Below are 22,157 nucleotides of genomic sequence, written 5' to 3'. Positions count from 1 at the left end.
CTCTATCTTCAAAGCCAGCAATGGCACTTTGCATCCTTCTTAGGCTTTAAATCTCTCTAGTCCCCCTCTTCCACCAGCTGGAGAAAACTCTTGCTAATTTGGCCTGGCCCACCTGAATAATCTCCCTATTTTAAGGGAGAAACCTTAATTATATCTGCAGTGTTAGTTTTTGCCATGTAACAACATAATCACTGAAGTGCTACCATCATATTCACAGGGGAAGGAATCACAAAAAGATGAGGGTTATTGGGGGTTATTCGTAGAATTCTACCTATCATATTGGTGTTCAGGTAGGTTAGTGTCTCGAGGTCCCCCTGGGTAAATGAACCCATAGAATGGAAGAATGAAGAAATAGGAGAAGCTTTTTGGGTAACTGGGTACAGAAACATGGCATGAAATTGTACAAGTGGCACTGGGGTGCCAGGATTATAGTGAAGGTACACTGAGAATTGGTGCTGACATGCCTGCTGGAGCTTTGGTCACCCATTCTTTGCCTAAAGGAAACCACTGCCATGTACCAAGGGGAAATTGATTGCAATCAAAAGGTTTTTGTCCTCCCATGACCACCATATCCCTCCAGAAAAAAGGGACTTTCCATATGACTTCACCCCTCACCCAGCCAGCATCTTTATTCAGGAGACTGTTCTCTGATTTTTTCTTGTCCAATACTCTTCCTTTTTCCAGGAAAAATTCTAGATCAACTCAGCAAATAAATACCTAATTAAATTAACTGACAACAGAAGTGAATAAATGATAGAGTCAAATCTCTAGGGATGTTGTATCCCCTAAGTAACTTAACCTTCAACCAAGAAAATGAAAGGAAAAAGTCTATTTTTGAAATATTTTAGAAGTAAAAAATAAGCATGTCTGGTGTAAAAGAATCAAAAATACAGAGTGAATGGCCTTTTACAATACTTAGAGGCAGCCCAGTTTTAATGTTTTGTATATAATAGGTAATTATAAACTTAATTAAATATATTTTTTGTCTCATAATATAGAAATACTTTTCCATAAACATCCACTTCTTAAATTTGTTTTAAAATTATATGAAGTCTTAGAATGAGGTTAAAAATTGAAATTTATTCATAGTAGCTTCTATGGTGTTAGCACATGTTTAAAAAGCAGGAATATTTAATAAGTAAATACCTTATCCAAAAAACTCTACTTTTCAAATTTGTTTAAAATTAATGCATTATTTGTAATCCTTATACCTCAACAACTTTAAACCTCGATGTATTTTGGTCCTTTTTTTTCTTTCACCCCACCCCAACCCCACTCCTTTATTCAGTTTTTCTGGAGGTCAGTGATCAGAATTAGATGTGAGTGTTGAGGTGGCCCAGCTGATAAATTCCAGTGTTTCTTTGAATGTGCCAGAGGCAGTGGCAGAGCTGGGGTTAAGGTCGTGGTGGTCAGAGACTTTGTGAAAATGTATTCTACATACCCTTAAAGTACAGAAGGTTGATGTGAAGCCAATCGTGAGTTTATCATATTAGGACTTTTATATAGAGCAAAATGAGCTGCCTCCTTGGCAATCTATTTTACAGCTGAATTTATTATATTCAAATACATTTAGGAGTGAAGGTACATGTCTTCATGCCTCGTTTAATGTTTTCAGATCCATCACCTATCCCTATCTTTCCCTTATTTTCTAGTTAGCTAAGTTTGATACCTCCAGGGTCCCCTGTCCCTGGTCAGAACCCCCATCAGTTATACATTTTCTGGAGTAAGATGCAGTAACTATGAAATGGTTTTGTTAGGAAGGGGGCACCAGGTCGATCTCCATACACTTCTGCGAGCAAGGCAATGAACTTCATGTGTAACTGAAGATAAATGGTAAATCTTACAACAGACCCAGTGGTCAGATTCCTTGATATGTGGAATTGGATTACAGCTGTCAGTCAGCTGTTTTGTTGAAAGGTGATTTTATTAATTTGACTACAAGATTTGGTAGCGAGGCCATTATTTTGGCCTATTCTCTTTTAGAGAGAGTCACTTTCAAATATAACTGTCCTCTTAATTACTGCCCAATATTGTGGTGGATTCAGTTAGAAAATGCCTACCTGATGTAGAAAAAAGACTAACTCTATGATGTGTCCACTCACATGTTCTTAATGTTAAGCTTTAGTCATATAAGTACAATTTATATTAATTACTAATCACATAATAGGAATTATTTACCAAATTCTGATTTTTTCACAATCCCATAATAAGCACAATATTTACTTGAGAAAAAATTTTTGGTTAAGCAAATTGTTTAAAATTTGTTGGTTTATAATATATGTGATTTTACTGTGCTGGGTGGATTTTATGTTTCTGTAGTAATGCTATTTCTACAGAGTTCTTCTGAAGAAAAACACCATAAGTTATAATAAATCAATGACTGTCTCAAATTTATTTACATATAATTTTTAAGGAAATAAAATGTTTCTGTACAATGTGATAAAAAGTTAACCCATCTGCATATTGTTTTTGAATCTTAATTTACTCATTATTTGCAGATGTATTCATCAAGTGATTATGTTTTCTTTTTTAACCATTTCTGTCCATTATGAGATTACAGCTATTGCTTTTCCTACAGACTTAGTTGATCTAGATGTTAAGTTGTAGAGCAAAGTTTATCTGGCTGGGGCTTTTAAATATGTAATTTAAAGCTATTCATTAATTGGTAGCAGGCTATGATAATTTTGTTGATTTTGGAAAGCGCATATTAGTGGGAGCTGAAAAACTGTTTAGATAGAAGATAGCAAGTATTTAAAATATGGGAAGATTATAAGAAATAAAATCAAGGGAGCAACTTCTGATCATGTGGAAGGGAATCAAGTGTAGAATATTACTACTCCTTCCTTTTCTTTATGTAGATATTCAAGTCTATGACATATCAGGGATATTTTATCATCTAAATGCATTCTCTTTACCCTCTGCCTTGTTTTTCTATCACAATTGAAGGCAGCATCCTTCCTAGTAAATGTCTTGCTTTAAAATATCTTGATACTTCAAAATCAGATTTCATTACAGGTACATTACAAGGTAGATTATTTGCCCTATTTAAAAACAAAACAAAAAAGCTATAGATGCCTTATAAATAATTGACAATCCCAATGCACTTAAAATATGACTGTATTTTAGCAACATACTGATTTACAACAGCTTCTGAATTTTCCTTCTCTCCTTTCCTCTCTATGTGCAGAAACTGCTAAAGGTTTTATGCTGGTCTCTTGACAAATCTCCCTCCAAACTCTCTTGAAAATGACATTCTTTCATTGGGATTTAATCCTCACTCATCTGCTGATAATGCTTAAGCCTTTGTCTCTCTGCTCTGATTGCTATCTGGAACTGTACTTGTTAACTTTTCATGTCTGTTTGGATGGAAACAGAAACATCTCCTCTGTGCCCTCTTTATTAGGATCATTTAGGTAGCTAGCAAGCGGCTACTCCACAGGTCAAATTAAAATATGTCATTGAGAGACTTACTTGTGTTTCCAGTTCCAGATTCTTGGGACATCAGGAAGGACCTGGCCACACTGCTGAGACCTGGGACAGGCGTCAGGCATGTGAATGCTGCTTTTCCCAGTGTTGGCTCCTCCTGGGCTCTAGGGTTGAAGTTTATAATGGGTATAATTTGGTGTTTTCTTCTGAGACCTTGGCATGCTCTGATGCTTTCATAGCCACCTCTTTCCACTGCTACAAGAAAAGGGTAAAATTTGTTTTATTCATTCAATGAGCACATATTGAGCTCTGCTTTGTACCAAGCTCATAGAATACATACTTGCCAAAAAGAATTTAGCATCAAGTAGAGAGACAGCTCTGCATTTAAGTAAGCAGATAAAATATACCAATTACAAATGTGTTAAATTCTGCAAAGTAAAGAAGCTGAGATAGAAAACAATGCATCAGAGGAGAATTTACTCTAGAAAAGCATCTCTGAGGAGGTGAGGTTTTAAGCTAATTCTTAAGGAGAAAGATGGAGCTAGCAGGAGAGAATTTATTTTCAAAGATCTTTTCTCAAAAAAAAAAAAAATCTAATTTGTGAGCAAGGGGAGGATGACATGGGAGGAAGCAGGGGTGAGAATATGACTTGTGGGTCAAGGAGTTTGGATTTAATCCCAAGTGTAGCCACCGTGAAAAATCAGTAGCCAGGTTGCTGATGTCATATAATCCATTAAGAAGTATTTATCTAGCTTTTAATTTAGGCCAGACTCCAGCCTGGTTCACTGAGGAGGATTAAAAAGTAAGGCAAATGTATAATCCCACTCTGATTTTGATTATAACCTACCCTGAGAGGCAAGGAGGAGTTTCGAGTCTCAGGTAGGAGGCGGGGGGACCACGCTGATCTTATGCTCAGTGAGCTCAGGCCTGGTGTCAGGCAGATCCCAGAGCCACAGAGCTAAACTGCTCACGAGGGGCTGAGTGAGAACCCACTGACGTCAGAGGAGGACTGTCATATGGCACAGCACCCACTGTGTGCCAGAACCTATTCTAAGACGTTTTACATGTCTACTCAATCGAATTCTCATAGTAACCCTGTGAGGTAAGAGGGATTAATATCACCATCGCACAGATGAGGAAACTGAGGCACAGAAATGAAATGACTTGCCCAAGACCACACAACAGGTAAGGGTAAAACCAAGATTCAAGTGCAAGGCAGGCTGGTGCTGAGTCTGCTCTTACCCACCATGCAGTGATGTCTCAGGGCTGTCAACCTTGGTGATAGAGAGGACCACAGGTAGGCACACGGTTCCAAAGGGGGCCACAGAGAAAGTTCTGGTGTAAAAAAAGAAAATGTGATTAGGGATGCTGTGGGGTGCTTGAATTAGTGATGAAAGCAGGATATACAAATGGAAATATTGTCAATATGGACCTAGGCTCTGCAAAGGGGATCTTGGCTGCTTCTGAAGTTTCTGTGCACTGGCTTTTTGAGGAATATGTAATTTTGGATCCGTGAAAACTGCTTGGAATACTTGCCAGTAACATCTTTCCTTCATTTTCCCATAGCATGTTAATTGTCCTAAGCTCTCTTATGGTTGTTTCCATTCTCTAATGTACTATTATATAGTTAGGATTAAAACAAATTGTATAAAACCTCATATAAAAAATGCAAGATATTTATGATTTTTTTATGATATTTTATACAATGAATATTTTACTTGGGGTAGATTTTATGGTATTTTTTGCACATCTACTTTGAGGGAGGAAATGGTATTGTCACTTTCAATAATATTTAACTCACATATGTCTCTGCATATTTCCTTATCATGTTCAGATTGATCCAAATGAAGAGTAGGTGTGAGTTCAATCATATTCTTGATGTAGTACAGTGCAAAAGAAAAAAAAAAAAAAACCTAATTATCATTGAGTTCACTTTGGAAAGGAAAAGATCCCCTGAAATTAGAAGTTGAATTAAGCAGTTTTGTAAGCCTTCAGTTTCTGATATTTCTTTAATATCAGGCAGTAGTGACTATTCTGTCTCTTGCCAAAGGCAGCTTATTAGAAATGAAAAAGGCATCCTGTGTTGGACCTCCTTGGGGTCTGCCCTGCCACCTAGGTTACTATTTACATTAGGACTACTGTTCTTGCTATTGACCCTCTCTAACAATTTAAGTATATCTGTGAAGTCATGTAAATTCCATAATTCCAGGAATATATTTAAAGGAACATTCTGCATCAGAAGTGATTTACTGTGATATATTAATATTAATCAGGATATAATCAGGAGAGAGAAATGACATAGTAATTTGAACAGAGATCATTTAACATTAAAAAATTAGTAACCACCATAAAGAATTTCAGTGGGAGGGACAGGTTAATAAGAACTAAAGAAAACTAAAGAGTATAGGAATAGCAGATTTAAGGAGCAGCCATTACCCTAGAGCTGAGACAGCTGCCCAAGGAAGAGACCTCCCCAACCCCAGGGCTAAGATCCTGACCTTGCTGGAGAGGTTATAGCTGTGGTCACTGGATGGTAGTGGAGCTGCTGTGGTGTGGTATAACTTGCCAGAAATATGCCCTCTAGGGGACTAGGGAAAGCAGTTCACAGGGAGATGCCTAAAGATTCCACTGAGTGTCATAACATTGTATTTTATAAAAACACTCTCTGTGAATCGTTTTCTGATACTTTTGCTCTATTTCATACTTGTTCCTTTTAACTGTAAATTGAAATTGCCAGTACTTTGAAATTCTGAAACTGCAAGAATGGCAGAGAAGAGGGCAAAATAATGTTTTTCTCTCCGAATAAAATAAGAAATAAAAGCCAAATTATATAACAGCAACAATATCAGCAATACCACCACCAGCAACAAAACCCTAGAGTGGCCTGAATTCCTGAAGCTGAGGGTACTCGGGCATCTCTGTTCTTATTTCCCCTATTCACGTAAATGCTGTATTACCAATAGAAACATTTTAAGGTTGGGAACCCAAGCAAAGCACTGTGGATTCTCTGTTGTTTGTGAGTTGGAACACTAGGGGACAGCACTAAAATATTCCATAGTTGTTTGTTATTGATCACTTGCATACTGTATAATGAGATTTTACTGTTAACGACTATTGAATGCCCTGTTGATTTCAGTGGACGAAAAAGCACAAAGAGGAAGATGAGCTTTTCAAGTCTATAATTTCAGCCTTTGTAATATGATGATTTGAATAATTTAGAGACAGCTCCAGGCTGTTTTTTGGTTGCAAGGAGATAGTAAGGCATGATAACTTAAAGAGTTGTGATTTTGTGTTACAAGTGGTTTCTTCTTTTCATTATTTGGGGGTAAATATTTTGCACAAATTTTTATTTCTAATCTTGTTTTCCAGGCACTTTGGAAAGACATGAAAGGGGAGAAAGAGCAAGGATTATTCTTAATTGTTGTGATGATTCACAGCTTCTAAAGCCTGAATCTGTACTTCCAGTTGCCTCAGAGACACGTAAGCACAAAAGTGTAGAACAGAGGTCCCCCAGCTCCTGCCAGTTTGGGCCAATACCTTGCCCTGATCTGCAGGTGGAGTCTTCATGTAAGGTAAGTTCAAATCAAGCTGCTGCTCACGAAGAACATTATCAACCCTGAGTAAGAAGTAAAGTGCTTTCATAAATATGTGGCCATTAAATATCAGTACAAAGATAAGAACTATCAGTACAAAGATAAGAGATGATCACATCTACCAGACGTACCTACCAAGCGATCTTGGGTGAATCAGGATAACTTTTTGAGTGATTATTAGTTTTGAATGACTATAGCATTCTTTTTTGATAAGACAGGTCCCGGCTTATCAAGATTGAGCCAGTTTTATATTAATCCTTGAATTCTAGATGGTTTTCAATGAAAAGGGGGGAAAATTATATTCTGTGGTCGGGATCAATTTTTTTTTCACTTGGGTATTTGACCTCTTTTTAAAATGCTGATTACAAGTAAACCCAAAACCATCAGAAAAACTGGATCATTGTTTGGGCAATTCTTTTGGTATACTCAGCATCTCTAGGGTCACTAGCTCTTTAGGATTCCAGGCCTCAGTTAACACACAATGATGGAGTTTACATTCATTTTCTCAAGCCACGTTAACCTGTGTCTCAGAAATTTGCATGAGTTTGATTATTTTTCAGTTCTAAACATGACATAGCAATTTAATCTGATTTCTTTAAGGGATTCTTCCATTCTTCTGTCATCTACACCTCCAAGTTATCCCCTCCTCAGGTTGCAACTGTGGCATTTATATGCGTATATATAATGTAGTATTTTTTATGTAAACATATTTTCATAATAATGTCTGTTTCTTTTTAATGGCTGCATCATGCTCTATACTGTGTATATACTATACTGATATGAATTATTTTCCTATGGCTTAATATATGGATTGTTTTTTATGCTTCAGTTTAGGACTAACACAACTATGAACCTGAAGTTTTTTTTTTAATACTTAGTGTTATTTAATGGGATATATTTCCAGAAGTGGGGTTTCTAAGTCAAATTTTAGCTGATTTTTATGTTGTTAACATTTTCCGTTATTTTAATGATATTATGAAGACTCAAAGTAACATTAATAAGGACTTTAAATAAGACTTTATTTTATCTCATGTGTATGTATGTAGTTAGAGGCAAAAGGATGTGTCATTTTTTAAGTAAGGCCAATTGGCTGCTAAGCTCTGCCTCAAAGCTGCAGCGGGGGTGGAGGTGAGGGCACCAGCGTATGAGCCTCAGCTTTTTCGGTTTAAAGACTAGATTTCGATTTTATCAGTGAGGCCAGAGTTTGTCAACCTTTTGAGAACTGAGTCATACTAACCAAACACCCAAGAAATGAATATTTAAACTAGAATGACAATTCTTTAATGTATAATAATAAATATGATGGCAGTTCATTGCTCAGCACAGTCTCACAGTAGCAAAGCTACAGGGCATGAGGGAGAGCGGGGAGGTGGAATTTTAGCAGAGGATTCCTTGATGGGCATGGAGTCAGAGCCCCACGGTATTCATTCACTGAGCTCTAAGAAGATAATGCAGTCTGTGCTTTCAGTCCCTGGGGTACTATCTCCCTTGGTCAAGGCTGATATACATTGAAAAATTTCTAAATTTTGGATTTCTCTCTTTAGGCCAGCTACTTTTGTTTATGCTTTCTCCTGCAGATGTTAAAACCAGTGATTAGGCTGCAGCTTTTTTTTTCCCTTTCTTTCCTTTTCTCATTTAGTCTAATTGCTTTTAGATTTTCCAAATCTGTTTTTCATGTTCTTAACTTGAAAGAAGAAGTCATGGTTTTTTTTTCTTTTGGCTATGCTGTGTGGCATGTGGGACCTTAGATTCCAATCTGTGGCCCCTGCAGTGGAAGCTCGGAGTCCTAACCACTGGACCACCAGGGAATTCTCAGGAAGTCATGTTTTATAAGGACAATTATATCAATATGATGAATTTTTTTAACATTCACAACTGAAGTTGAAAGTGATAGGGTCTTAGTCTCCTAAAGTGGGAGACAGAACCACACTTCTATTACATATTTTAAAGTTGGGGTAAATAAAGCCCAGTGAGTGAGCCCAGCTGACTGCCAAGCATTCCCATCTTAATGCGGCTTTGTTGCTTTTCTTTCACAATAGAATTTGTATTTTATAGTGGAAATTATATGCTAGAATAGTGGATGAGAACTTGGATATGTCTCTTGACTCGTGCATGTCATATGCCTAAGGTCTGCAAGAGCAAATCTCATTCATCAAGTACCTATTTTACTAGCTTAATTCCCAGAAGGTAAACTGACTGCTGTTTCTTGCAGGACCTCAGAGCTACCCTTTAGGTAGTGATAATAGTATATATAGATTTCATTTTCTTTATATAATTTTGTTTCTTTCTTGACTCCAGGAGGCAATAAAATGCCGGGGTCTTGTTTTCCTACTCTTAGGCTGATTCCAACTTCATTTCCTAGCTGCTGCCCTTTACCTTAGATGACTGCAATTTCCAACTTTTACTCTCTACAGAGGTGGAGAATTGAATTAGACAAGACTATCACCTCCTTTGTTCTATGTACTTTATTTCTCTTATTATTGAGCTTACTGTTGAGTAGAGCTATTTTTATTTGTGCTTCTCCTAAGTTATATCTTCTCCAATTATGTACTGCATATCTTCTTCTCACCGTCTTAGACTTAAGCCTTTAAGATTGTTTTATCTTAATCTTTTATTTATGAATTTGATAAGCATAAAATTTCAAGAATGCTTATAAATTCTCCATTCTCCTTTTTGTTAATATAGTAAAATGCTTCATTAGTTTTCATAAGAAAAAAAATCAGATTTATAGAAGAGGAATCACACTTATTTCAGAGCTGGGAAAAATGAGGGACAATAAGCCTGTAAAATTTGGAACAATGTAGGGTTACTCTGTGTTTCAGAATTTTTTGGTATGGACTTCAGTGAGAGACAAGTGAAATATTTTCGAATGGTAGCATGAACTGTTTAAAAGGAAGAATAGCATGTAATATCTGTGTGGTGAGCTCTTTGTGTTTGGCAATACTTTGCATTTATTAGGATGCTGTGTCCACTTTTCCTTCTTGCATTTGAAGAGTGCATATAGATTTAGGAGAAGGTTTTAAAGAGAACAACAAATACAATAAAACATTTAAAAAACGGGTCCAATTAGAAAGGCCAAAGGAGTTGAATTTGTGCAGCTAGGCAAAGAAAAATCTTTGGGGTAGGAGAGGACCAGAGTCTTAAAGGATTTAAAGGAATACAATATCATATTAGTGATGGGGAACTGCTTTTCTCAGATTCTGCTGAGGATAAAACAAGATAAAAACTGTTTAAATTGCAGTGGGAGGAATTTAGCTTCAAAGTAGAAAATAAACAACCTTACTAAAATCATCTTTACATGGCAGAACTCTTCATTACCTCATCAGATTTTAACGAGGGAAGGTCTTTTTTGTCTATTATTCTGTTGGTTGGTTTTAAATTCTTTTTCCACACTTCTTGTCTGTAAAATGAGTAAAAAAATAAACAGGATTATTTTAACTGCCACAATTTAGACCCATTGTAATGTTCTGGAAATGCCTTTTAAAAAAATAACCTGATTTTCTGTAGAATGGGTCCCCAAGAGCTCCCCCTGGTTGCTTTTTTAGAGTTACATGGTTTAATATGGCCGCCATTAACCATAAATGGCTATGGAGCACTTGAAATTTGGCTAACACCACATGTTAAAATGATGTTTTGGATATATAGGCTTAAATAAAATATATTATTAAAACCAATTGCACCTGTTTCTTTCTATGTTTTTCAATATGGCTACTAGGCAGTTTAAAATTACACATGCAGTTTGCATTTTATTTATGTTGGACAAATGTTGAACTAGACCAGGGATAAGCAAACTTTTTTGTAAAGGACCAGATGGTAAATATTTTAGGCTTTGCAGGCCGTATTTTTGCTGTTGCAGCTATTCATTTCTGCTGTTGGAGCACAGAAGCCACTACAGACCATACTTAAACAAATGAGTGTGGTTGTGTTTTGATAAAACTTTATTTACAAAAACAAACAGTGGACCACATTTGATACTCACTGGCCATTATTTGCCAATTTCTGATCTAGTCAGTCCTCTCTAGACTTGGAAATCATGAGGTACTTGGAGGAACTAGAAAAATAGCCAATACCTACCCCCTCCCTAGATATCTAAATTTTTAATAAAGCAACTTATCCCAACTTCTGCACTATGAGGAATGTAATCCAAAAGCCCTTGTATCAAGTCTGTTTCCTGACAGCATTCATGAAATTGATGTGTTTGAAAATCTGCCCTTTGTGGGAAACAAATGTGTACATTATGCTTCCTAATCCAAGCAAGATGTTTTAAAATGAAATTTTCTTTAAATAAAGCACTTATACATGCATCATTATCTAAATATATAAAATTGATTATAAATAATGCATTTACATTTATTTACGTTCCAGTTGAGCTTTCTAGAAATATGTTTGTATTTTTTTAACCTTTAGTTGACCTTAGAGTTATGCCTGTTTGGTGCCATTTGCTGAAAAATCTTATTAGAGCTTTATCCTGCTACCTCTTGTAAAACACAGATGGTGTACTGGTAGGCCACCAATAGAAAATCGGATCCCACTACTACATATTACTTTATTGGAATGCAACATTAGTTCTCTTACATTTTATGAAACCAAAACATAACCAAAATGGAACTAGAGTAGTTTCTTAATTGTGCAATTTGAAAATTTCACCTGCAAATTTACATGTATCAATATGAAATAATAATTCACTGTGGCAATATTGCATGTTGCAGATTAACTCAGTTTTCATTAAACTATATTTTATTATCAAAATTGAATTATTACAAAAAGAACAAATAATATTTATTTGAAAACAATTGTGTTATATAGGGATAAATCCTGAATATAGAATGATAATTTTCACGTTTTTGATTAGTAGTTAATTTTCAGTATTCTTTTTAATGTAATAAACAGCATATGCCTATTGTTTCTAATGTAGACAATATTTTGCATCAATTTTATATAATTTTAAAAGAAAACAGATTTTTATTATTAGACATGCCAGCCCTTCATGAAAATATAGGAATTTCTCTCTGTTAACATTGGATTAAGATTTTTGTTTTAAGTATTTTGATTTAGTGAATCCCAACTCAAAACTTAGTGCCTAAATGATATCACCTGTCCTAGTGAGATAGAATAGAGAAATATACAATAGAGAAATATAGAAGTCAATTTGCTTTTTGAAACACATGTGAAGTGGTGCAAGTTTTTGACAGTGTAACCATTTCTCATAAGCATTTTATATGGTAATTTTAACTACTGTAAGTCAAAAAAATTTCTGTAATACGCAATTTTTTGTAGCTGTTTTATAAAGGATATCCCTTTTCTTACTTTGTGGTATGAGTTTAAGCATTTTTGATACAAACTTCCCTCAGTGTTGAGGAAAACTCTGAAAAGCATATCACAGCTTTGTTCCAAAACTAATTCAGGAGGTCTCAGAGTCACTATGAAAAGTAGGAACCCCACACCATTAAATGACTCCAGCTGTCCGCCGCGCACACAGAAGCAACCCTGAATTTCCTCACAGTACTTCAAAGCCGTGCTTGTATCTAAACATTCGCTGGCCATGTAAATCAGAGGCACAAAAGGAGAATGCTCCTGTTTCATGGTGCGCGGCTGGTCTGAGTCCGGCTTTGTGCTGCACGTGCCGGTGGGGAGTGCCAGAAACAGAAGGGCACTGTTCTGACTCGTGTGACAAATGTAGTTAACACCAGATCCATATTAATGTTGTCAAGTTCCCTTGATGTATTTAAACAGATTTTAATTATTTTCAGCATCCAAAGGCCTGAAATATATAGCCTAATAGTTCTTCAAAGAAAGCTTACTTAATGTGTGAATGTAAAACCTCTCATAAAAATGAAACTTTTATATTAGCCTTAGTCATTGACATAGGTTATTCATCAAGTCAGCAATTTGTGTGGCAAAGTGCCATTTGAATAGCGTATTGTTAGGCTACTTATGGTCCACTTGACAAGGGCTCTTTCTGTAAATAGTGCAATTTGACTCCAGCTGTTAAAGAGTGGCTTTGACAGCAGCCAAATAGAATGGAGATGCCTTACTGCACTGCCGAAAAATCAATATTGGGTTCTTGTTCATGGTAACCTGTTCTTTTCTCTTCTGTAGATTTATAAACAACTATCAAGGGTTTATAAGTGGAAGTTTAAGTATTATTTTAAATGTAATTCACTTTGAGTTTCAAATTAAGACTTGTGATAAACGGTACAAGTGCAGAGTTTTAGGATATTATTTCCACCCCCTGGTTCATGTTTAGTCACAATTACAGTTAAGTTGAATTTGGATTCTCCAGCTACAATAGAAAAGAATTAGTGTAAAACATGGACTCAAAATTGTGTGCCTATTGTATACTGCCAGTGAAATTATTTCTTCTTTTTGATTCTCTTATCAGTTTATCTTCTGTGTCCTCCCATCTTCTCTGTGTGTGTACCTTTTTGTACAGATGGCAGGGTTCTTTGTGGCTGTGCCCATGGCAACACCCACAGATGTTGACAGCCAGTAATGTCCCCCGTGTTGTTGAAGATTTCCCTAAAGCAGAGTCTTGCTGGTTTTGAAGATTTTTCTAGCGTTTTCAGCAATACAGGGTTGCTATGATACCTGGCTGGCGGTAATAGATATTGAATCTTTTAATTACAGTAACCACACGCTGTTGCTAGCTGTTATAGTTAAGATACAGAAGAGGCGGTGAAATTATATACTCAAGATGAGAAAAAAATTTCCAGAGTTTACTTCCAATTCCAATATTTAATTTTAAAAATTTCCTGGTATAAAAACCTTTCAGCAGACTGATGGAAATATAGATTATTTAAATTGCAGATAAAATTTATTTAAATTATTTCTAGTTTTGACTGAACTTGATTTTGAATTTTTATTGTTTACTTGAGATGTCATTAAGCCTTCATCTAAGGTGTGCTAAGCAGGATTTGAAAAAGCTGTCATTTTTAACATGGGAAAAGCTGGTGGAATGTGTACTTTCTCAAATGCCTCTTTCAGTGAAAGCTGTTAAAGTAGCCATCTTCCTATTACTGACCAACTCTGCATTTATGTGTTTTGGCTGAGATAGCAACTGAAAATTCATAAAGCTGATAATATAATTGTGTACAAAGACCTGTAAGGCTGATTCAAGGTCAGTGTTATTGTTTTTATAATTGCTGATAGGAAGTTCTCATTTCTTCAAGAAGAAGGGTTTGTTCTGCTTTGATTTTAGTTGGTTTCAAAAAATGTTATCCCTTCTGTTAATTCTAAAGTAAATCTTTTCACTGAATAAAAGTTTATGTTGTTCTTTAGCGCTAGATTTACCTCAGTATTTTTCCCCACCCCCACAATATTAGTCAATCCTGTAAGAAACATGGGAATCTAGGATTATAACTTTTCTCTTGAATTAAATATTCTGATTACAGTCATCAGTTGACTTGTGGGTGAGGATTCTATCTTAGAATCATGACGAAAAGTTAAACATATCAGGCAGTTTTATTTTGTATTTAGATTAATCTAGGGACAGAGTAGCATAATTTATTAAAGCATGTCTTTAAATTTGACACCATTTGCACAATAATTTTATAGGGATATTTTAGAAAATATATATTATGTAATAATGTACCTACCATATTACCCATCATAACCATTTAGAGACTTTTTGTTTCTCCCTCATTTCTTTTCTTTCCTACATATTTTTTTTTTCTGAGTTGTAATTAAAAGCAAAACAAAAACAGAAACCCTGTGACTTGCCAAATTTGTTAAGGCCGGGTTCTTGTAGGACCTAAAGATGGACCTATTCAACTTACTGAAAGAGGTCTAAATCTTCTGGGATACAAATTCACTCCAGTGGATTTAGATGTTCTGTTATTGAGCAAATTGCTGGTTCTGATTAAAAGATGATGGTAAATGTTACTCCTTACAGAAAATTGGAGTTTTCTTGGTAACCAATTCATTGTCTGACATCAGGAATATTTTCTGTTTATATCCTATTTTTGATGACTACTACAATGGATGATATTTTGAGGAGTAAAAAATGAAGTTTATAGAAATTCAGATGTTGAGTTAACTAAAAGGGTTAGTGGCTTATAACAGGAAAGAAATGAAAGAGAATAAAACCTTTCTTTTTGAAAGCTGGTAATGCCACTTATAGACTGAGAGTACCATCTGGACCCATTTAAAGGAATCCCAACAGGAGCACTCCTTCTGTACCAATGACTTATGTTGAAACTGGCCCTAAGAGAGCAGCAAATGCAAAAATGTAACAGGAAGCAATTCTCAGAAAAGAAAGCATCTCTTCTCATGGAATATTTCCCCTATGTTGGTAAAAACAAAGTGTATGTATGAAGACTTTAGCTTTGAATCTGTAGATTGCTTTGGGTAGTATATTCATTTTCACAATGTTGATTCTTCCAGTCCAAGAACATGGTATATCTCTCCATCTGTTTGTATTGTCTCTAATTTCTTTCACCTGTGTCTTACAGTTTTCTGCATACAGGTCTTTTGTCTCCTTAGGAAGGTTTATTCCTAGGTATTTTATTCTTTTTGTTGCAGTGGTAAGTGGGATTGTTTCCTTAATTTCTCTTTCAGATTTTTCGTCGTTAATGTATAGGAATGCAAGAGATTTCTGTGCATTAATTTTGTATCCTGCTACTTTACCAAATTCATTGATTAGATCTAGTAGCCATCTGGTAGCATCTTTAGGATTCTCTATGTATAGTATCATGTCATCTGAAACAGTGACAGCTTTACTTCTTCTTTTGTGATTTGGATTCCTTTTATTTCTTTTTCTTCTCTGATTGCTGTGACTAAAACTTCCAAAACTATGTTGAATAACAGCAGTGAGAGTGGACATCCTTGTCTTGTTCCTGATCTTAATGGAAATGGTTTCAGTTTTTCACCATTGAGAATGATGCTGGCTGTGGGTTTGTCATATATGGTTGAGGTAGGTTCCTTCTATGTCCACTTTCTGGAGAGTTTTTAATATAAATCGGTGTTGAATTTTGTTGAAAGTTTTTCTGCATCTATTGAGATTATCATATGGTTTTTATCCTTCAGTTTGTGAATATGGTGTATCACATTGATTGATTTGCGTATATTGAAGAATCCTTGCATTCCTGGGATAAAACCCACTTGATCATTGTGTGTGATCCTTTTAATGTGCTGTTGGATTCTGTTTGCTGGTATTTTGTTGAGGATTTTTGCATCTATGTTCATCAGTGATATTGGCCTGTAGTTTTCTTTCTTTGTGACATCTTTGTCTGGTTCTGGTATCAGGGTGATGGTGGCTTTGTAGAATGAGTTTGGGAATGTTCCTTCCTCTGCTATATTTTGGAAGAGTTTGAGAAGAATGGGTGTTAGCTCTTCTCTAAACGTTTGATAGAATTCACCTGTGAAGCATCTGGTCTTGGGCTTGTGTTTGCTGGAAGATTTTTAATCACAGTTTCAATTTCTGTGCTTGTGATTGGTCTGTTCATATTTTCTATTTCTTCCTGGTTCAGTCTTGGAAGTTTGTACTTTTCTAAGAATTTTTCCATTTCTTCCAGGTTGTCCATAAGGGGGAAGGGTAAGCTGGGATGAAGTGAGAGAGTGGCACTGAAATATATACATTACCAAATGTAAAATAGTTAGTGGGAAGCAGCCACATAGCACAGGGAGATTAGCTCGGTGCTTTGTGACCACCTAGAGGTGTGGGATAGGGAGGGTGGGAGGGAGATGCAAGAGGGAGGAGATATGGCTATATATGTATATGTATAGCTGATTCACTTTGTTATACAGCAGAAACTAACACACCATTGTAAAGCAATTATACTCCAATAAAGATGGTAACAACAACAACAAACTTTAGCTTTATTCATTGAAACTAAGAGCATGAACTTACTGAAAAATATATCCAGCTAATATGCTCATCCATTTTTCTGAATTGGGTTTTAATAGTGACATCCTGAAGGCACAACCAGTTCTCTGTATCCCCAAATGGCATTCATGACATTAAATACAAATAATGACATAAATTACATCTTTTGTAATTTTCTGCATACTATGATGCTCATATTAGTCTGGAAACAGCTTTTATCCTAAATTGAAATATGCTGCGTAAGCTTTTGGTCCAGGTATGATTATTCCTATCAGATATTTAAAAAATGGTCATAAGAGGCTGCTGTGAGCAGCAGGGCCTTTCTTATACACGTGTTTAACTTCATGCACATCCAAATATAACTGAAAATTTTAGGTTTTATTTTTTTGTCTTCACATGTTGTCTGAGACCTGCTGGTTTTTAGAAAGCTATTATGAAAGCTTACAAAATATGAAGTTGTACTCACTTTTACTACTTTCTTCCCAGCTTCCACTAGAGGTCTCATTATACAAAACTTGGCCCTCTACATTTAGGCTCTGGTAGCAAATGTCTTACTTCCTTTTTTGCTCCTTGAACTAAAATAATAATCTGGATGCCTAAAATGTAGTAATGGAGGGAGACAGGTTCATCAGACCCTTTATTCCTAGTTTTAGCATTGTAGCCTGTTAGAACCAGAAGTGGTCATATTATCTGTTCTCTCCCTTCTTAGGAGAATTTAGGAGCCCAGTCGTGATTGAATCACACAGTAAATTGGGTTTAGAGCCAAAACTGAGACTTTCTGGTTCCTGTCTCTGCTCTCTCAGTGTCAGTATAGCTGAATCCACTTGTGGATGGATCCTGTAGCCAGACTTTGACCTGCCAGATTTCTCTCATGGTTGAGTTCCTGTGTTGTCCTCTCTTCACTTCCCCATCCCATCTTCTTGAAGATTCTTTGCCAGCAGAGCTTGGGATCTGGTGTACTAAAAGTTGGTTTTGGATATTTTTATAGTCCCAGAATTTCAGAATTCCCTGGCTTTTCTGTGATTAGTTGATAGGATTTAGCTTTTGCTTGGAGCTCTGATTTTTCTTTTCTCTGTCTGATCACCCTCCTTAGTATACATCTGCCTTCCAGGTTGCCTCTTTTTGGGAACCAGTGGTCTCACTAATGACCACTCTGGCTTCTTCTACCTGAACCCTTTGAGATGAAGGTGTTTTAGTTTTCTGTTGCTATGTAGCAAATTGCCACAAATGTAAGGGTTTAGAACAAATTACACTTATTATATCACCATTTCTTCTGTGCCAGGAATCTGGCATGACACTGGGTTCTTTGCTCAGAGTCTCATGTGACTGAAATCCAGGTGTGGGCTGCAGTTGCTGTATCATCTGAGGCTGGGGTCCTCTTCCAAGCTTATTCAGGTTATTGGCAGAATTCATTTCCTTCTGGTTGTAGAACAGGAGTCCCTGTAGGACAGTCCCCCTGACTGTTGACCAGGGGGCCCACACATTCCTTGACATACAGTCTTTTCATCTTCAAGCCAGCAGTGGAGAACTTCTTATGTAGGGAGTCCCTCTAGTACTCTGAATCTCTGACTTCCCCCTCAGCCACCAGCCATAAAAAACTCTCTGCTTTCAAAAACTCAATGTGATTAAGTCAGGACAACTCAGATAACCTTCCTATCTTAAAGTCAACTGATTTGGAACCTTAATTACATCAGCACAATCCCTTCATGGCAGTACCTAGATTACTGTTTGGTTAGATAACTGGAAGAAGATATGCTTTGCCAGGTTTTGAGAATACTGGGGGCAATCTTACAATTCTGCTTATAGATGGGAATCATTCTAATTCAGGGTGACTGCTGTCTTAGGACTATTACTCTCTTCTTCTGGTTCTGTAACATTCAACATCTGCTTAAGTGCCCTGACTAGCTATCCTGGTACTAATCGTTTCTGAAGTTTGAATCAAACTCTTGTTTCTCTTTGGGACCTTTTCACCCTGTCTGTTCCTTCAGCGAGTTCCACATGCTGGACACCTGCAAGCAGTCAAAACCTAGAAAATATCTCCTTTAATATTTCAGGATGTTAATAAATTTCAAATTGTTAATCAGTATTATTTTTATGTAATTTATTGTAGCTCCTAAGCTGGGGACAATATCTACTGTTAGCATACCTTCTGAGCTTTAAATTTGATTTTGATGCTTATCTTTGGGTGGAGATTGAACATATTCTTCAGCTGTGTGACTTTCCAATCTGTTGAACACACAGTACAGTTTATGAATTAGTCTTTCCACTTCCACCAGCATGACCTGGATAGAAAGAAAAGAGCCTCAGAAATGGATATTCAACTATTATTCATCTGAGTTGTAGTCATCCTCAGATAAAATCCAAAATTATAAAGAAAAAGATATTGAAAAGGTCAACTGTAGATTTGGGGCCATAACCTCCAGCTACATATTTAATCTCCAGCTACTTGGCCTCATTAAAGTAACTCATATTCTCCCTACTGCTTGTCTGCTACCAGAATATTTCCCCTCTGATTCTTCACCTTGAAGTCTAAGCTTCAATGTCATTTTCCATAAAGCATGTAGCAGCCCACCTCCCCTTATTCTCTGTCTCAGCATCCTATTTATTTCATTTTTTATTTTCCCCACCTTCCACAACAGTATAATCTCAAAATGGGCAGTGATATGCTGTCAGTTTATCATGGTATCGTCATCACCTGCATATGTTGGACACAAGGCAGATTTTCAGAAAATATTTGTTGAATAAACACATGGACTAAAAATTACTAAAGTTGAAACATGAAAAATACATGGTAAGAAAGTGAAGAATATGTCCTTTTTTGAGTTGTAACAGAAACAATGAAAATGAATGCCCCCCCCCAACCCCATGGGTATTTACTTTGTCAGTCAATTGCTTAAAGTCCAAATTGGGTTTTTATGTGTGACTTGATTTTACAGAGGGGAGTGATCTAGCAAAAAAAAAAAAAATAGTTAATGATAGCAAAGAGGTTGTTGAAACACAACTCTTACCCCACTGATATTTAGACACAAGTTTCAATCAATTCAAAAGTTTGAAAGGCGTATCGATATTTAGACCAGTCCAAACCAATACAAAAGCTTATAAGAAAAAGTTTATTAAAACTTGTAATGAAATTTAGGCTATTTAGCACATTAGGGAGGAATGATTCACTACAGGTAAGATAGGCACAATGGTGAGCTGATATAGACTCACAAAGGAAGATTAAAAGGTAGTGTAGTTAAATGGTTTCTTACACCAGCAAAATTTGTTATTGCCCTATTCACTTGCCTTAAATTTCAGACTATTTTTTTTAGTAACAAAGTTATCTAAAATAAGCACTCAAAAATAGCCTGAGGATTGTACTGTGTATCATGAGCCCTCTGCTTCCCTCAAATAATTACTTTACTAAGCCCTCCCCTTGACAGAAAATCCCTGAAGCCAGCAACAGTCTAATCACAGGTTTGTAATAACTTTTAGAAATGTAAGTGTAATAAATATGAAGAGGCCTGATTTATGTTTCATTTCCCAGATGCAAAGTCTCTGGCACAATCCTCCATCCCTCAAGTGGCCGACATCACTTCCTACTTTCATAGATCATTTGAAAATTGCTGAACCTCTCATCAGAGGTTGGTGAAGAGAGGGCTGATTCTACTCCTTGATATGTATGACAGTAAATGCTTTAGGTAACCCCTTATTGTGAGAACATAGGGTAGTGTGCTGGGTTAACAGCCCGAGGAGACACCAATCGTCATGGGATTTGCTCTTCTTCCTTGTAAGATTTGCTCCTCCTCTAGGGAGAAGGTATCTTGGTAATGGCAGGCAGGTCAGTGCCCCTCCACACGGTTGCCCTACTGATTCCACTCTGCACACATCTCTTCTTGCCTAATCTCATGTACAGGAGGTGCTCTTCTCTCCACCTAGTCAAATCCTACCCATACTACAATATCTGCATGCTATTTAACATGCACTGGTTAAACACTTGTAAGTTAACTATGGATTGCCTGGTTATTTTACAAGTATATATATGTCTTATATTCTCAACTAGACCTTAAGCTATTTGAAAGAATTGCTATGTCTATACATTATGTAAGTTTTGTAGTGTGGAATGCAGAACAGAATCTTTTATTCATTCAGCAAATATCCATTGAACACCTACTATGTGTCAGACAGTCTTCTTGATACTAAGAATTTCAACAAAGTCTTGGCACTCATGACACATTTCTAGTAAGAGGAGATGGACTGTAATTTTTTAAAAGAAGATTAGGCAGGTTCAAGATGGCAGAAGAGTAAGACGCGGAGATCACCTTCCTCCCCACAGATACATCAGAAATACATCTACAGGTGGAACTGCTCCTATAGAACATCTACTGAATGCTGGCAGAAGACCTCAGACCTCCCAAAAGGCAAGAAACTCCCCACGTACCTGGGTAGGGCAAAAGAAAAAAGAAAAAACAGAGACAAAGAATAGGGGCGGGACCTGCAGCAGTGGGAGGGAGCTGTGAAGGAGGAAAGGTTTCCACACACTACTAAGCCCCTTTGCGGGCAGAGACTGTGGGTGGCGGAGAGGGGAAGCTTCGGAGCCGCGGAGGAGAGCACAGCAACAGGGGTGCGGAGGGTAAAGCAGAGAGATTCCCGCACAGAGGACTGGTGCCGACCAGCACTCACCAGCCCGAGAGGCTTGTCTTCTCACCTGCCGGGATGTGCAGGGCTGGGAGCTGAGGCTCGGGCTTCGGTCGGATCGCAGGGAGAGGACAGGGGTTGGCTGCGTGAACACAGCATGAAAGGGGCTAGTGTGCCACAGCTAGCCAGGACGGAGACCAGGAAAAGGTCTGGAACTGCTGAAGAGGCAAGAGACTTTCTCTTCCCTCTTTGTTTCCTGGTGCACGAGGAGAGGGGATTAAGAGCACTGCTTAAAGGAGCTCCAGAGATAGGCGCGAGCAGCGCGGACCCCAGAGACGGGCATGGGACTCTAAGGCTGCTGCTGCCGCCACCAAGAAGCCTGTGTACGAGCACAGGTCACTCTCCACACCGCGCCTCCCGGGAGCCTGTGCAACCCACCACTGCCAGGGTCCCGTGATCCAGGGACAACTTCCCTGGGAGAACGCACGGCGCGCCTCAGGCTGGTGCAACGTCACACTGGCCTCTGCCGCCGCATCTGTACCCCTCCATCCTCCCAGCCTGAGTGTGCCAGAGCCCCCGAAGCAGCTGCTCCTTTAACCCCATCCTGTCTGAGTGAAGAACAGACGCCCTCAGGCAACCTACATGCAGAGGCGGGTCCAAATCCAAAGCTGAACCCCAGGAGCTGTGCGAACAAAGAA

The 22,157-nt window shown here is 37.3% G+C and overlaps 1 protein-coding gene across 1 annotated transcript in view; it reads left to right on the top strand.

Annotated features, from left to right (window-relative positions):
• WDR72 (WD repeat domain 72) overlaps window positions 1-22,157 on the top strand; it is a 192,111-nt gene that overhangs the window by 48,991 nt on the left and 120,963 nt on the right. The window contains exon 13 of the mRNA XM_067747546.1: window positions 6,796-6,998. Coding sequence (XP_067603647.1) covers window positions 6,796-6,998 — 203 coding nt within the window. The remainder of the gene's footprint in view (window positions 1-6,795; window positions 6,999-22,157) is intronic.

The sequence above is a fragment of the Pseudorca crassidens genome, chromosome 1 (assembly GCF_039906515.1).
Source record: "Pseudorca crassidens isolate mPseCra1 chromosome 1, mPseCra1.hap1, whole genome shotgun sequence".
NCBI classification, from domain to species: Eukaryota; Metazoa; Chordata; class Mammalia; order Artiodactyla; family Delphinidae; genus Pseudorca; species Pseudorca crassidens.
The sequence above is the reverse complement of the archived record's forward strand: the minus strand, read 5'-3'. Positions and strand labels throughout refer to the sequence as shown.